At 42.4% G+C, this 13231-nt stretch overlaps 1 protein-coding gene across 2 annotated transcripts in view; it reads right to left on the bottom strand.

The window, feature by feature from the left end:
• LOC109920189 (EGF-like repeat and discoidin I-like domain-containing protein 3) overlaps positions 1 to 13231 on the bottom strand; it is a 77091-nt gene that overhangs the window by 17578 nt on the left and 46282 nt on the right. For both annotated transcript variants that reach the window (XM_048616111.1, XM_048616112.1), the window contains exon 4: positions 279 to 392. In XM_048616111.1, coding sequence (XP_048472068.1) covers positions 279 to 392 — 114 coding nt within the window. The remainder of the gene's footprint in view (positions 1 to 278; positions 393 to 13231) is intronic.

The following is a 13231-nucleotide window of genomic DNA, read 5'->3' as shown; positions in this document are numbered from 1 at the left end:
TCGTTTCTGATGAAGGGTCTAGGCTCGAAACGTCAGCCTTCCTGCTCCTATGATGCTGCTTGGCCTGCTCATCCAGCTCTACACCTTGTTATCCCAAATGATCTCAGACAGCTTTTGTAAATCCAGTCCCACTCCCTGTACCTGGTAGGCAAGGGAGGCTGCCAACCCTCTGTGGATTTTAACCTCGAGGTGAAACAGGCAAGTGCCCACACCACAGTGCCATCTGATGGCCAACCCAACATTCAGGCTATGAGCTGATGAATAGCACAAACACTCACTGTGTTGGCAGCTTTTCCCCACATATGGAGAGGGGCAATCACATGAGAAATCTGCATCCAGATCCACACACTGTCCTCCATTCATACATGGCTGGGAAGAACAATCATTGACATCTGGAAAAAAAATCAATTTGAGTATTTGTTAATATTATTTATCATATTGAAAAACATTGCACAGTGGCTCAGTGGTTAGCACTGCTGCCTCACAGCACCGGGGATCCAGGTTTGATTCCAGCTTCAGGCAACTGTCTGTGTAGAGACTGCACATTCTCCCCGTGTCTGTGTGAGTTTTCTCTAGGTATCCTGGTTTCCTCCCATAATTCAAAGATGTGCGGGTTAGGGTGGATTGGCCATGCTAAATTGCCCATAATGTCCAGGGAAGTGCAGGCTGGGTGGGTTAGCCATGGGAAATGCAGAGTTACAGGGATAGGGTTGGGGGATGGGTCTGGGTAGGATGCTCTTCAGAGGGTCAGTGTGGACTCGATGGGGCAAGTGGCCTACTTTCAGTTCACTGTTTTTGCCCCACCACTGTTGATGAAGCCTTTAAACATACAATCCGACTATGTGAAATTCCTTCCCTGAATCTCTGTCCAAATGTTTAAGCCTCTTTTGAACCTATCTTTTCAACAAAGCTTTTGGTCATACTTTCCCAGCCTGCCCTTTTTGGTTTTCCCTCTGTATAGACACCGGGATTACTTCTGTATGAAAGATACCCTGTGGCTGAAAGATATTATTGTTTAACTGCAAACAAAGAGATTGCTGGAGAAACTCAGCACATCTGGCAGCATCTGAGAAGACAGACACAGAGTTAATGTTTCAAGTCCAGTTTGACTCTTCTTCAGAACACCTCTAATCACAGCCATTGCCAGACATGCTGAGTTTCTCCAGCATTCTCTGTGTTTCTTTCAGATTTCCAGTATCTGCAGTATTTTGCTTTCATTTGTTGTTTTGGTTAAGGATATGGAGGAGGGACAGCCATTTAGAACTTAGACAAGGGGAGATTTCTTCACTCAAAGTGTGCTGAATCTTTGGAATTCTCTACCCCAGGGAGCTGTAGATATTCTTTGAATGTATTGAAGATAGAGGTTGATAGACTTTTGGGATATGGGATATGGAATAGAAAGATGGCTTGGGAATGTACACAGGATGGAAGATGGCTGTATCCCCAAGGATATAGGGAGGTACACCAAGGCTAGAGATCAGCAGTGCCTAAAGCTTCAATTCAAGGATGTTACGAGAAGACACATGGAAATCTTTAACATCAATCACAAAATGTTGGATAAATACAAATAGCAACAAGAGCTGTGGGCAGGAATTTACCACCACTGCATCATGTGGTTTTAGAAACTCGACAGCAGATGTCAACCCTCCAACAAACTGTCAGCAGAGATCAAGCTCACCACCAGCAAAGAACAACTTTGTGGTTGTCACTTTATGGCAGACTTTACTTTGCCAGAATCAGCTTGTTCTGACATCAGAAGAAGTGCAGCACATGATCTCATTTGACCTCGCTGAAGTCCACAGGCTGCTTTCTATCTCCATGTGGATGAAAGGATGTTACATAAGGGACTTTGAGAGATGGTGAAGTTAAGGTAGAAGATCAACTATGACCTTGTTGGTGAAGCAAGTTTGAAGGGCCAAATGGTCTAATCTAGTTCTGATTTCTTATGATGATGTTAGGTTGTGTTTCCAGCCTAGTAATTCAGCAACTGTAGGTTCAAAACCTTAAATTCAGTTTATGTAATCTGGAAATAAAAAGATGGCACCAGTAAAAGTGACCAAGTGAATTGTAATAAAAACCCATTGGCTTCACTAATGTCTTCAGGATAGGAAACATGTCATCTTTACTCAACCTTGTCTAATTTTGATTCCAATCCCACACAAAAATGACTGACATTTAACTGCCCTGTGAATTGACTAAAAAACATCCACTTTTACCAAAAACAATGAGGAATGCATAATAAATATTGGCCTTGCTACTGATGCTCACTTCCCAATCATTAATATTACAAAACCTCCTACAGGCTTATAACTTTCATTGTAAGAACAAGGTTGCATGAATGTATGGCCAATTAAGATGGCATGTTATAAATTGACTTACATCAGAATTTTGTGTATTTACATGCAAAACTATTTAACCACAGTACAAAAGCTTCACAGCATGAATTCAACAGACCCAAGTACCACTCAGAAACTGAAAGGGCCAGGCAAGAAAATGAAGAAGGGCCAAATGGAGATGGCAGAAATATTTTCTACTTTCAATCTCGTGGGTTACTAATATGCAATCTCACACTTTAGAATCATATTAGGTACTGTCAAAGCTCATAACCCGATCTGTTGTCATGGTCAATGGGTCATCTCCTGATTGCCGCACCATTGAGTGATGTGCTATCTTTGCCCTGTGGCTCCACACATAATAAACTTGTTCAAATCACATTTCAGTGACCCAATTCCAAATGAAATACCTGCTGTTCTCCCACACAAAATAAAGTGCAGGCCAATCTAATGTTTTGAATTGAGAATAAAACTCTTTCATAAACTCTCTTTTCTTTTCCCATACCTAGTAGTACATAAGACAGACAGAACATATACCTGCATAACTTGTATTTCCAGGAACAGGTTGCTAAGCTGAAGATATAGCCACATCAGGTATGACTGACCGCAAGACTCCCCTGTTCTTGCCACACTGGAAGGATTCACAAGTCAATCATCAACCCATCTGGTCATTGACATGAACATTTCAAGGCCGTCACCCTTCGAATGGGATTCAAACTCAGAATGTCTGGGTCAGAGGCAGGGGCACTATCCACCTCACATAGGGCAAACAGATAAGGAGCGCATTTCATCCTAGCCAACCCATGCTGTTACAATGCCTCATTGAAAAATATAAACGCTTCCTGACTTTTTGTCTCCTCTAATAGAAACCATTCCAGATGTTAGTCACTCTTTGTGGGAAAACATTCTTTTTACCATGTCGTACAAACGTCCCATTTGTCCTGCAAAAATTTACTCTGGAATAGTTCTCAGGATTAAATTTTCTATTCCATTTAACATTTTAAATCTTGAATAAAGGCGTTTTCTCATTGCTGGTTTGCAATCTGAAGATTCAAATTTTTCCTTGTCTTTCCTCATACCACAGGATTAACTTTGTAACCCTTCATTGCATTGCTTTCAGTTCTGTTTTAGAGGGGCATTTTTATGGAAAGTTGGTAACCCTACTTCTTAACTGCATTTTGTTGATGAGTTTATCTGGTCATTAAGAACCAGAAAAGGAACATTATTGTATCCTAGAGATAGTAAGTATTGCCGATGCTGGAGTCAGAAATAACACAGTGTGGAGCTGGAGGAGCACAGCAGGCCAGGCAGCATCAGAGGAGCAGGAAAGCTGAAATTTCAGGTCGGGACCCTTCTTCAGAGGGTCCCGACCCGAAACGTTAACTTTCCTGCTCCATTATTGTATCCCATCTCAGCAGTATCCTACAGCCAGGTGAGGTGTGAACAAAAGCCAAGCACTAACAGAGTTGCCTCACGTCCGCCTGGGACTATTAGCAGAGGTGGGTGCTACTCTTCAGTAGTACTTCTCTTTTAATGCAATCTTCAGCAAAGATCTTAATCTCTCAACTTCTCAAGCTTTCTAAAAAAAACATGTTTTATACTTATTGTAATACCATCAGAGGTCAATAGACTCACAAAACTCTAGGATCTTGCAGGAGCCTGTTACACCCAATTTGATTCAAGAAGTGTTTAGATATGGTTCTTAGGATTAAAGGCATCAAAAGATATGGGAGAAAGCAGGAACAGGGTGCTGAGTTGCATGATTAGCCATGATCATATTGAATTTCAGAACAGGCTCAAGGGGCTGATTGGCCTACTCCTGCCCCTATTTTCTATGTTTCATTGATTTCATTACCATCATTTCATTAATTTTAAATTCCTTGCTAAGTTACTGAATGTTCAAATGTCTGAGCTGCTGGGGAATATTTTAATCATCACATACAGTACAAGAATTCTCTCTTTTACACAGGCCTGTTAAAACAAGACTGTATTGGTTCCATTCCCAGGTTGTACCTTGTAATAAGCGGAAATCTCTTTTCCAGTTGCTTCCCTCCCAAAGTATTCCATAGCCAGCAATTTTCAGGTATTTTTAATCAGCCTGTCCAGGGATGTTATGCCACATCTCTTGAGCAGATGGGATTTGAATGTGTGCTCCCCAGCTCACGGATAAGGACATGATGCCCTCAACTTGCATAGGTTTAAATGATATCCAGCTGACGAGAGTCCAATTACAAAGACCTTACTCATGAGGGTATATGTTTCTGGAATGTAAGATCACATGTTACTAGGTTCTATTCATCATATTCAGCTGCTTTATTGAAATGAGTGACTCAACAATCTTCATGCACTTCTCAGAGGGGTTGACATGTAACAGTTGGAGGTGAGATTGGTTGAAAGTAAATTAAAAAAAGAGGGAAAAATCTTCTGCCACTCCACAACATACAACAAATCCACAGCTTCCAGTTTAATAATTCAAGACTGGAGTCTTCAGAGACCAGCCAATTTGAATTAAATGAGTAAATACAGAAAGTGCTTTGCTTTATTGAATTATAAGTGATCTGGCTACAATGATCTAACCTCCAACTGATTCACTTCCTCACCAGCTCTGTTCCTGAGACTCATAGAGAGCAATAACATTGAAGATGAAAACTCAACCGCATAGCAGATCACTGGCAAAATAATGTTTGGTGCACTCCACTTTGTAAAGGATGAGACAGACTGTGAACTCATTGAAACATAAGTATTGTTTTTGTAAGCTAGAATAGATCACATTTTTAATACAATGTGCAATTTTTAACAGTGGAAAAACTGCATGCTATTATCCAATCTTCCAATCTAGTCCCACTAATGAGTGCTGAAAGAGGTGTCCTCTCCTGGATGAGACATTAAACCGAGATCCCATCTGCCTGCTTTTGTGAATGTGGGTGATCTTATGATACTACTTTGAATAAGTCCAGTAGAGTTATCCAAGATGTCTTTCCTTTTAATTTTTACTTCAATCAATATCGCTAAAAATAATCTTGTCATAATCACATTGCTGTGTGTGGGAGCTTGCTGTGTGTAAATTGGCTGCTGCGGTCCCTACATTGCAATAGTGAACACACTTCAATAGCACTTTGTTGGTTTAAAATCACTTTGGCAAATTACTACTTAATGACAAGTCTTCCTTTCTTCAATACCCACAAACAATTTATCAGATTCCCATTAATGCCACAGGATACTGAAACCCTGTTCACACCATCTCTGTAGTTAAGTTTGTCCCTGTATACAACAGCATGAATTCAAAGACCAGCACCCACAGAATTGATGTGAAAATTCTAGTTCATGTAAGCTACCATGTGATCTTTTCAAATGGCAGTTCTGGAAAATAATGTCTCCACTTTGTGCTATGGAAACGAATCACTTAGTGCCCATCCATCTCTCCATGTCTGTCCAGACAATAAGATCAATGCAGTCATATGCCTAATAAGTAGGAAGAGACCACAGAAACAGAGCCCTCCAGCTGCTCAGTCAGCCATATCACATTTCTGGTCGTGGATCTTCCACTGATGTTGACAATTGAGAAAATGCTACCATCCTTGCAGATGGGCCAAGATTTCAGAATGCCTGCAGAGAAAACAAATGTTAAGTGCTATTTATGTTTTGCCACCAGATGCAGGGAAGGAGGCCATCTCTCAGTCAGGCCACAATGTGTCATGTAAATTGAACATTTCAGGTAGCTCAGACTATAAATAACTCATTCATCTCTTATTTCCAATTTAAAAGGAAATTATACGTGTCCCGGAGGCATCAATTAACTCCATGCAGATAATCTCTGGTTACAGAGATTAGGTTCCTCTTCCAGGACAAGGAGGGAATGGGTGGGTCACTGGTGTAATTTATGTACTCAAAAGCAGAACCAAGTTTTCTACAGTGCCATTTGAAAAGAACAAAGACCAATCCATCCTCAAAAGAATCTTCCCATGGAAGAAATATCAGAACTGAGAGGGTCACAAAGGGATTCAGCTGAATGGAGGCCACCACATTTAGTATAAGTGATTTTGTTAATGATGCTTTAGTCTTGGAATGGCCTCTAAGTGTGATTCCCGGAGGCAGTAACCTCTAGTATTTATTAGTGCGGTAAAGTATCCTGTCAAATGCACATTTTTTTACATTTTGCATCAGTTAGCCCTTTTCTTGCCTTCAGTCTTTCTTATCTCTCCATTTCTGATGTTACAGGAGGGACTATACTTCACATGTACTTCATTGACTGTAAAGCACTATCACAGTGTTCCAAAAGACACTACATAAATGCAGATCCTTTCTGCTCCTATGATGCTGCTTGGCCTGCTGTGTTCATCCAGCCCTGCACCTTGTTGTCTCGGATTCTCCAGCATCTGCAGTTCCTACTATCTCTGTGAAGTTCTCCTTGGCTCATCATCACCCTGTGACCAAAACCAATCATGATTGTGTCATTACCAGTCTCTTGAAACAAGGATAATGTCTCCCAGGCTTTGTGACTGTTATGTCCCCAGGTGACTCAGAAGGCCAACCCTGGAGCAGAGAGGACAACAGTAGGCCAGAGAAAGGGTGGTGGGGGTTGCTCCCAAGTCATGGTTTGCCCCCTCTCCTGCTTTCATCACTTCTCTGCAGCAGATTCTATGCGGTCAGTTCCAGGCTGTGTTATGGCTTGACGTGAGGTGCCACCATATGGTATAATTAGTGGCATGTTCCTCGAAAGTGCTAGTTAGAATTCTTCCCCTTCTCACTGAGCCTTCAGAAGGACCTTCAAATGTTTGTAAATTGTAATATAAAGTATCTGCTTCAGAAGCTGATTAAAATTAGTTGGCAGCTGAATGCAATGTCCAGACTAACAGAACTTACTTTACACGAACGTGGTTGTATTGTGGGAGGAATTGATTTCGGTGATTACCTGTTTTCCCACTTGAGTTTGAGAGCGCTGTGGAGACACTAGTGGCAGAAATTCTTCAGTGACCAGAAATGTCTTTGTTAAGTGACCCAAGTCTCACTGTAATTAAGGATGGTGACCACAGCATCGCTATAGACTCGAGCCTTTATCATTTTATGGAGATGAGATTTTTCCCAAAAATATACTTTATTCATAACACTTGTAAACAAAAAACATTTTGATCCAAATATTACAGGATTTACACAAAAATAATATGTTCCAAGAAAACATGATCCACTCACTATGATTATGACAGTCACAAATTACATTCTACATTAAGTATGCAGCCCAAGGGCAAACTATTCCAAACTGAAATTACAGGAAATGCAATAGTTGAGGTTCTCTGTACTACATCTTTCACTGAGGTGCCTCAACACATTTGCAATGCTTTTGATTCTTTGTAAGGCCATAGCCTGAGGGGTTTTACAGCTTCCAACCACTCTGCGTGAGGTTGAATCAGAGACAGTAGGAACTGCAGATGCTGGAGAATCCGAGACAACAAGGTGCAGGGCTGGATGAACACAGCAGGCCAAGCAGCATCATAGGAGCAGAGAGGCTGACGTTTCGGGCCTAGACCCTTCATCAGAAAAGGGGGAGGGGAAGGGGGTTCTGAAATAAATAGGGAGAGAGTGGGACGCGGATAGAAGATGGATAGAGGAGAGGATAGGTGGAGAGGAAACAAACAGGTCGAAGAGGCGGGGATGGAGCCAGTAAAGGTGAGGCAGGTGCTAAGGAAGGTGATGTGGCTGTAGTACCTGGTTTGCTTCAGGACGTGGTCGAGCAGTTTCAGGGCCAAAGAGATTACGAGAGAGTTGCAGTGGGAGAGAGATCCCTTGAGGTTTGTCCGGAGGGAGGAGGGTAACTTCTTCAGGCTAGGCATCCTTAGAAGAGGCTTCGCAGTGGGGTTAAAATTGAATCAGAGATAGTAGGAACTGCAGATGCTGCATGGGGAATGCAGGTGTAGAGGGACTGGACGTCCATGGTAAAGATGAGGTGTTGGGGACCCTCCCATCTCAAGCCGCACCTCCATCTCCTACCGACTAACCTCATCCCACCCCCTTGACCTGTCCGTCCTCCCTGGACTGACCAATCCCCTCCCTAACTCCCCACCTACACTCACCTTTACTGGCCCCATCCCCGCCTCTTCGACCTGTTTGTTTCCTCTCCACCTATCCTCTCCTCTATCCATCTTCTATCCGCGTCCCACTCTCTCCCTATTTATTTCAGAACCCCCTTCCCCTCCCCCTTTTCTGATGAAGGGTCTAGGCCCGAAACGTCAGCCTCTCTGCTCCTACGATGCTGCTTGGCCTGCTGTGTTCATCCAGCCCTGCACCTTGTTGACTCTGTGCGAGGTGACTGAAAGGCCCAGTTCTGAGGAAGGGTCAGCAGACTCGAAATGTTAACTCTGATTTTTTTCTTTCACAGATGCTGCCAGGCCTGCTGAGCTTTTCCAGCAGCTTCTGTTTTTGTTCCTGATTGACAGCATCCACAGTTCTTTAGACCTTTGTTAGTGACTGGTCTCCATTGCACCTCTGCAGCGGCTGCCCCAAGCTTTCCTGCCTCCCTCAGCACATAGTCCTGGACTTTGGAATGTGCCAAGACGCAACACTCGGTCAAGGACAAACTCCTTGCACTGGAAGACCCATCACGTTTTTTGGCAGTTCAGAGAGAATCTTTCACTAACTTGATGGTCGTGCAGGCACAGTCGATACTTATCTTGGTGGCTGTCCTTTGAAGTAACCATTGAGCACAGAATCCTGCAGCACAGACCTACTTGGAATGAGCTTCGATGAAAACTGATGCATCTCTCTCTCCAGCTTCTTTGCAAAGGTAAAGTCCATAAGGAGGCCGACAACAACTCTTCCCCCAAAGTATCCTCCTTGCAGGCGGCATGCGGAGAAAATGAGACTCCGGGCATGTTGCAGATCTCTGTTGTTGAAGAACCAGCGGCACTGGACCATCCAGTTCAATGCTAAATTTCCATTTGGATGTGATCTTTTAAGAAGGGTGGCTGCCTAGATACGGGCAGCATTCAATGACTTCTACAGTCTCCCTATTAATACTGATCATTGAAGATGTTGGTGCGTGCCCAGGGGAAGATCTCACAGTTGATTTTGCTCTTACTGATGTTGAGTGAGAGACCAACCCCTTTTGTGTGTAGAGTTGGAGAGTATGAGAGTGGATCTGAGTAGTGTTTACACAGTGTTGGCCTCATATGCTTCATGGTCAGTGTATTGTAAGTTGTGGATGCACTGAAGGCTTACCTTAGTCTTGGCACTCAGTCTGTTAAGGTTGAAAAGCTGCCTGTTGAGTTGAAACTCAATCCTGTTCCATGAAGAGGCTGAGGTGGACAGTGAAGAGAATTGGCACAAGTTTTGCTTGACACCATCTGTTTTCTGGAGGAATGAGAGGAGTGGAGATACCTTGGAGGTTTGTAGAGCTGCAGGAGATTACAGAATTAGGGACGGGCAAGTCCGGGGAAGATTTTAGAAACTAAGAAGGAGAATTTTTAAATTGCAGTATATTTTAATTGGGAGCCAATACAGATTAGCAGGTTCAAGGTGGTGATTGAACAGTATTTGATGTGAGTTAGAGCTTTGGATGGTATCGAGTTTTCAAAAGATAGAATGTGGAAGGCTGGTCAGAACTGCATTTAAATAGTCAAGTCTGGAGACACTATTAACTGTTATTGCATTGCTGTTTGTAGGAGCTTGCTGTGCACACATTAGCTGCCATGATTCCTACATTACAAATTTTGACCACTCAGCCCAATTAAACTGTGCTAGCCTTTGAGCAACACATGCACCTCTTCCCACCCTGTGTAATTTAATCCAGTCAGAATAACATTCTGCTCCTTCCTCCAGCTTCCCCTTGATACATTCGCGCTGTTCACCTCAATGACTGTTTGTGGTGGCAAGTTTCACATTCTTCAAATAGTATGGTATGAGATACAGGTTCTGGTAGATAGGATCCTATGTTCTAGTTAAGAACATAAGGAGGTAAGAAATTGGAATGGGGTAGATCATACTGTCCTTCAAGCCCATTCCTCCATTCAACATAATCATGGCTGACCTTCTGCCTCAACTCCACTTTCCTGCCCCTTTCTCATATCCCACAATTCCCTGACAGACCAAAAAACAATCTGTCCATGTCAGTATAATCAATGATAAAGCCTTCATTATCTTCTGGGATAAGGAATTCCCAATACAATCCATGAGGAAAGAAATCTCTCCTCAACTCAGCCTTTTGCTTTGCTGATTGCTAGGGTTTTGCCTCCATGCCTCATCGCTAATTCCCTGGGGATTAACAGTGTGAAACGGGTTTTGGACCTTTACCAGTTTCCCTCTCCATAAAATAAACGGAAAATGAAATGATCTATTTGGACGTACACTTACCAATTTTACAGGGAGAGACGCTTATTCACAAATGAAGTGAAATGATATTTGAAGAAGATTGAATGGGGAGGCATTGAATTGATACACCAAAAATATTGCTGAGTGATAGCAACCGTGAGATGAAAGGAAGCAGAATGCAGAGCATAATGCACAAACAGCACCTTGCTAAGATATTAATCTTCTCTCCATAGACCAGGTGTTCTAATGTCATTGTTGGTTGTTTTAAACCTCTTAAAGCTGCTGTATATAGACAGCACGTTAATCTTCTTCAATCCAAAATTCTGTGCTTAGTAAACGTCTATCTACTGTTTAGCAGAAGCAGCACCTCAGGCGGCACACAGAAAAGCATAGGAAAAAGAAACAGAATTACCAGCCCAAAGGCAATAAATAGATCTGAAAAAGGACAACGAAAACAACATAGAATACTGGAGGTCCATCAGCACTGGAACAACTAAAGGCAGGTTTATGCCTTGGATTGTGGCCTTTGTTCAGAAATGCACCCAGTTCTGATCCCCACCCGAAATGGTGAATTGTCTTTATTCTCAAGTTGATGGAGCTAATGTGTGTGTCCAGCATTTTGTTTTTTGCTTCCAGAGTTCTGCTATTTTGACCTTTATTATGATTGTTTTAAAATTTTCAGAATGTCTGTTCTAGCCATTGGCCACAGAGATGTGAAGTTACATATCTATTTCAAGAAAATTCTCATCTTTCACCAGTCCAACTATTATAGATATTGACAGAAGAGCGAGTCCACCTAAATTTTTGACTGGACCAGAAAAGTTCAGTACCATTGATGTTTGTATTGACTGCATTCAGTACGATCATACTGGAGTAAAGGCACCATCTCTGATCTTACAAAATGAGTATGCAATAAAAGGACCGTGCGAGGACTGGGTCTGGCTAAACTGGGCCTATCAGTACGGAGTCATATCCATTGATGGCGGGGCTCAGTGTGCCAGTAAATAACTTTGAATTTCATGCACAACCAATGGGTTTCTTTATTCTAAAACAACTGTGAAATAAAATATATTTTTGAAACTAAAATTAGTCTCATACCACTTATCTTCGAATAACTGTGCCCCCACCAACCACATGCACTACCTTCCTTCATATCAGATCTAAATGCATTTCAAATATTTTGCAAAACTATAAAAACACTGCAAAGCACCACTACTATTCTACAGTTTTACATTTTCAAATTAAGAAACCAAACAACTTTGTAAAGAAAGACCAGTGAGAGACAGATGGTCAGACTTAGCACAGTTGGGCACTGGTACTGTTAACACTGATACAGTGCTTATTATGCAAAGTTATAGTTTATTCTTAAAAATATTTAAAATTACACCCACAAAACTTCAAATTGGATGTTACTGAAAGTTCAATACAATTATAATTCTTTCCAATAAAGCATGTGGCACTCAAAAAGTTGTCTCAATATAATTTAAATTACACATGTTTAATGCAAAAAAGCTAGAAAAGCTCAGCAGGTCTGGTAACATCTGTGGAGAGAAATCAGAGTTGACGTTTTGGGTCGAGTGACCCTTGAAAAAAGATACTGCCCAAAAAGTTTGAAGCAGTTTCTAGCCTCTCAGTGTAGTGTGACAAACAGACATGAGGTAGTGTCCGCTCCCTACTGTGGCATTACAGCAGCTGCCCTGAGCTTTAGTGCATTCCTCAGCACGCAGTCCTGGACGTTGGAATGTGCCAGTCTACCACAGGATTGTGAACAACTCTTTGCACTGGAAGACCAATAGATTTTGGGCAGACCAAAGAACGACTATCAATGAAACAATTGTCCTCCAGCAGCAACTGATGCTTCTCTCAGAGTTCATCTCCAGATATAGCCCATAGAGTACCGAGGCCTGAGTCACTTAGTTAGTTGGGATGAGCCTTGGCCAAAATGTTCTACTTCTTTACAGACGTTCTTTGCAAAGGCAGAGCCTAGAGGAGGTGGACAGCGGTCCCTTCCCCAACAAATGCCTCAACGGCACCAGCGATAAATCAGCCACTGGTACGGTCAGAGTAGCTGTAATCAGACGGAGTACAGTCAGCCCCTGGTACAGTCAAAGCTGGGAGTCAAACACAGCTCAGTCACTGATTATAGTTAGGCCCAGTGCTATTAGACTCATTCTGGTCAGTCCTGATAATGATCAGATCCAATCTTGGTCTTTCCCAAGGTGTTTTTACTCGCCTGCCCATTTTACTCCACATCTGATTTTCAACAGTGTGAAACAGGCTGGTGATTTGTTATTAGTCCGTTTTGCACAGCTTCTGATGACAAATTTCACCTGTCTGTATAGAGTTCTCCTCGAGCACCTTTATAACTGACAAGGGAGTCAAGGGCTATTGGGGGCTGACAGAAAACTGAGTGTTAAGGCCAAATTCAGATTAGCCATGATCATATCAAATGGCACAGCAGGATTGATAGGCTCAGAGATAGTAGGAACTGCAGATGCTGGAGAATCTGAGATAACAAGGTGTAGAGCTGGATGAACACAGCAGGCCAAGCAGCATCAGAGGAGCAGGAAGGCTGACGTTTCGGACCTAGACCCTTC

The sequence above is a fragment of the Rhincodon typus genome, chromosome 33, assembly GCF_021869965.1.
Source record: "Rhincodon typus isolate 14 chromosome 33, sRhiTyp1.1, whole genome shotgun sequence".
NCBI lineage: Eukaryota > Metazoa > Chordata > Chondrichthyes > Orectolobiformes > Rhincodontidae > Rhincodon > Rhincodon typus.
This window is presented reverse-complemented; position numbering and strand designations above follow the sequence as displayed.